This window comes from Anarrhichthys ocellatus, unplaced genomic scaffold (genome assembly GCF_004355925.1).
Source record: "Anarrhichthys ocellatus isolate YVR2014 unplaced genomic scaffold, GSC_Weel_1.0 scaffold8088, whole genome shotgun sequence".
In the NCBI taxonomy this organism is placed as follows: domain Eukaryota; kingdom Metazoa; phylum Chordata; class Actinopteri; order Perciformes; family Anarhichadidae; genus Anarrhichthys; species Anarrhichthys ocellatus.
The window spans coordinates 1-1,922 of NW_022288062.1; the positions used below are offsets into that span (position 1 = coordinate 1).

The window sequence follows — 1,922 nt, forward strand, 5'->3', positions numbered from 1 at the left end:
TGACTTCTATTTCTGGTGGATTATCATTGACGTCTTTAATCTTTATAGTTACTCTACACTCACCTGTCAGTGGAGGCGTTCCTTTATCGGATGCCTCAACATCAAGTTTATAAACGTCGTTTTCTTCATAGTCCACTCGTCCTTTTACTCTAATCTCTCCAGTTAATTTGTCCAATTCAAAAATGTCATATACTTTTTTCTTCAGAGTTTTTCCAAGGCTGTATTCAATTTCCCCATTGGGGCCTTCATCGGGATCCGTAGCATTCATTCTAAATACTGAAGTACCGATGGGAACGTTTTCTTGGATTACAATTTGGTAAATCTCCTGACTAAACATTGGACGATTATCATTAATGTCAAGAACAATAATAGAAACATTTAGTGTCCCGGATTTTGGAGGTTTACCTCCATCAACTGCCGTAACCTGTAGAGTGTGTTTGTTATTTTGTTCTCTGTCTAACGATTTCTTCAGCACTAAAAATGGTATTTTGTCCTCATCGCTTTGACGGATGTCTACTTCAAAGTGGTCGTTTGACGTCAAAGTGTATGTGCGAATAGAATTAATTCCAGCATCGGGATCACGAGCAGTGTGCAGTTGGAATCGCTTCCCTGGCAATGTATGCTCAGCTATTTCAAATATCTGTTCCCTTTCGGGGAAACTAGGAGAGTGATCATTTACATCAGTAATTTCTACAACTACGTAGTGTATTTCCAAAGGATTTTCGACTATGACTTTCAGCTCAATTAGACATGCACCACCGCCGTGACAGAGCTCCTCTCTGTCGATCTTCTTATGCACATACAGAGCCCCATTGTTCTGGTTTACCTCAAAAAATACATCCTTGGATTCAGAAACAACACGGAACCGTCGGCCAAACAAAGCGGTGATGTCAAGGCCAAGATCCTTCGCAACATTTCCAACAACAGTTCCATCTTGTACCTCCTCTGGAATAGAGTATCTGATTTCTGCCGAAGCCCGTATTCCGACAAACAACAGGAGAGCCAAATGAAAAGCAAAACAGGAGCAAACCCTTCTTTGAGTTTGTCGTTGGATCCCCATCTTTTTCCAACAACAAATACACAAAAACCCGTTGCTGCAATACGAGTCTATGTCAAACTCATCGTGAGTCGCATATTTAATAAACTGCACAACATCATTCCGTGGGGTGGCAAGCTCGATTACATTTCCTTCTATGCTTCTTTCAGCCGGCAAACAAAAGCTTTATGAGGGGAGGGACGAATAATCATAGTTTCCCAATGTAATACTGACACCCAGAGGTAATTGGGTACAAGGATAAATGTTGATATACTATTAACTAAAAAAACTAATATGCAATTATATATGCTTTGTATGAACAAAAAAAACTTTGTGGATAGTAATTGCAACCATTCATTTTGCTTGTCTTTTTCTTATCGATGGTATTAATCTCAATACTCACATGTCAACAAAAAACACCAGCAACTTCAATTTTCCTATTATTTGTTTTTTACATAGAATTAACAGTTTTATCTATTTCAAATGTTTGATATATATCAGCCATAGGCCTGAAAATTACAAACGAGTGGAAAGCACAGACACAACTTTGCTGTATGGCCTTTGACAACATATCATAGCAGAGAAACTATAAGCCCTTTGGAGCTCTGACTTGAATACATCTCCATTCAGTGAACACCGTCCAGTGAAGACATCATCTGTAATTAAAGTCAGACTAACGTTTAAGATCCAAATGATGAGCTTCAAACTTAAACAGACTTGGTTTAGTTTGTTTTGAGCAGTTTGTTTTCTGTACAAAGTCCTTATATATGCAATTAAGCACAACGCAATGACAGAAGGCAGTTCATGTAAAAACATTATATATCCGATTGTTTTCGAACTCTTACCTCTCCAGGTGTCCTCCTGTCAGGGAGCACTAGAGTGTTCG

At 38.7% G+C, this 1,922-nt stretch overlaps 1 protein-coding gene across 1 annotated transcript; it reads right to left on the reverse strand.

Moving 5' to 3' along the window:
- Positions 1–4: 4 nt before the first annotated feature.
- LOC116380640 (protocadherin alpha-8-like) lies at positions 5–1,916 on the reverse strand (the record flags this gene model as incomplete). Its single annotated transcript, XM_031842540.1, has 1 exon — positions 5–1,916. A coding segment is annotated over exon 1 (1,056 nt), but the record flags the coding sequence as incomplete, so codon positions are not given.
- Positions 1,917–1,922: the final 6 nt, after the last annotated feature.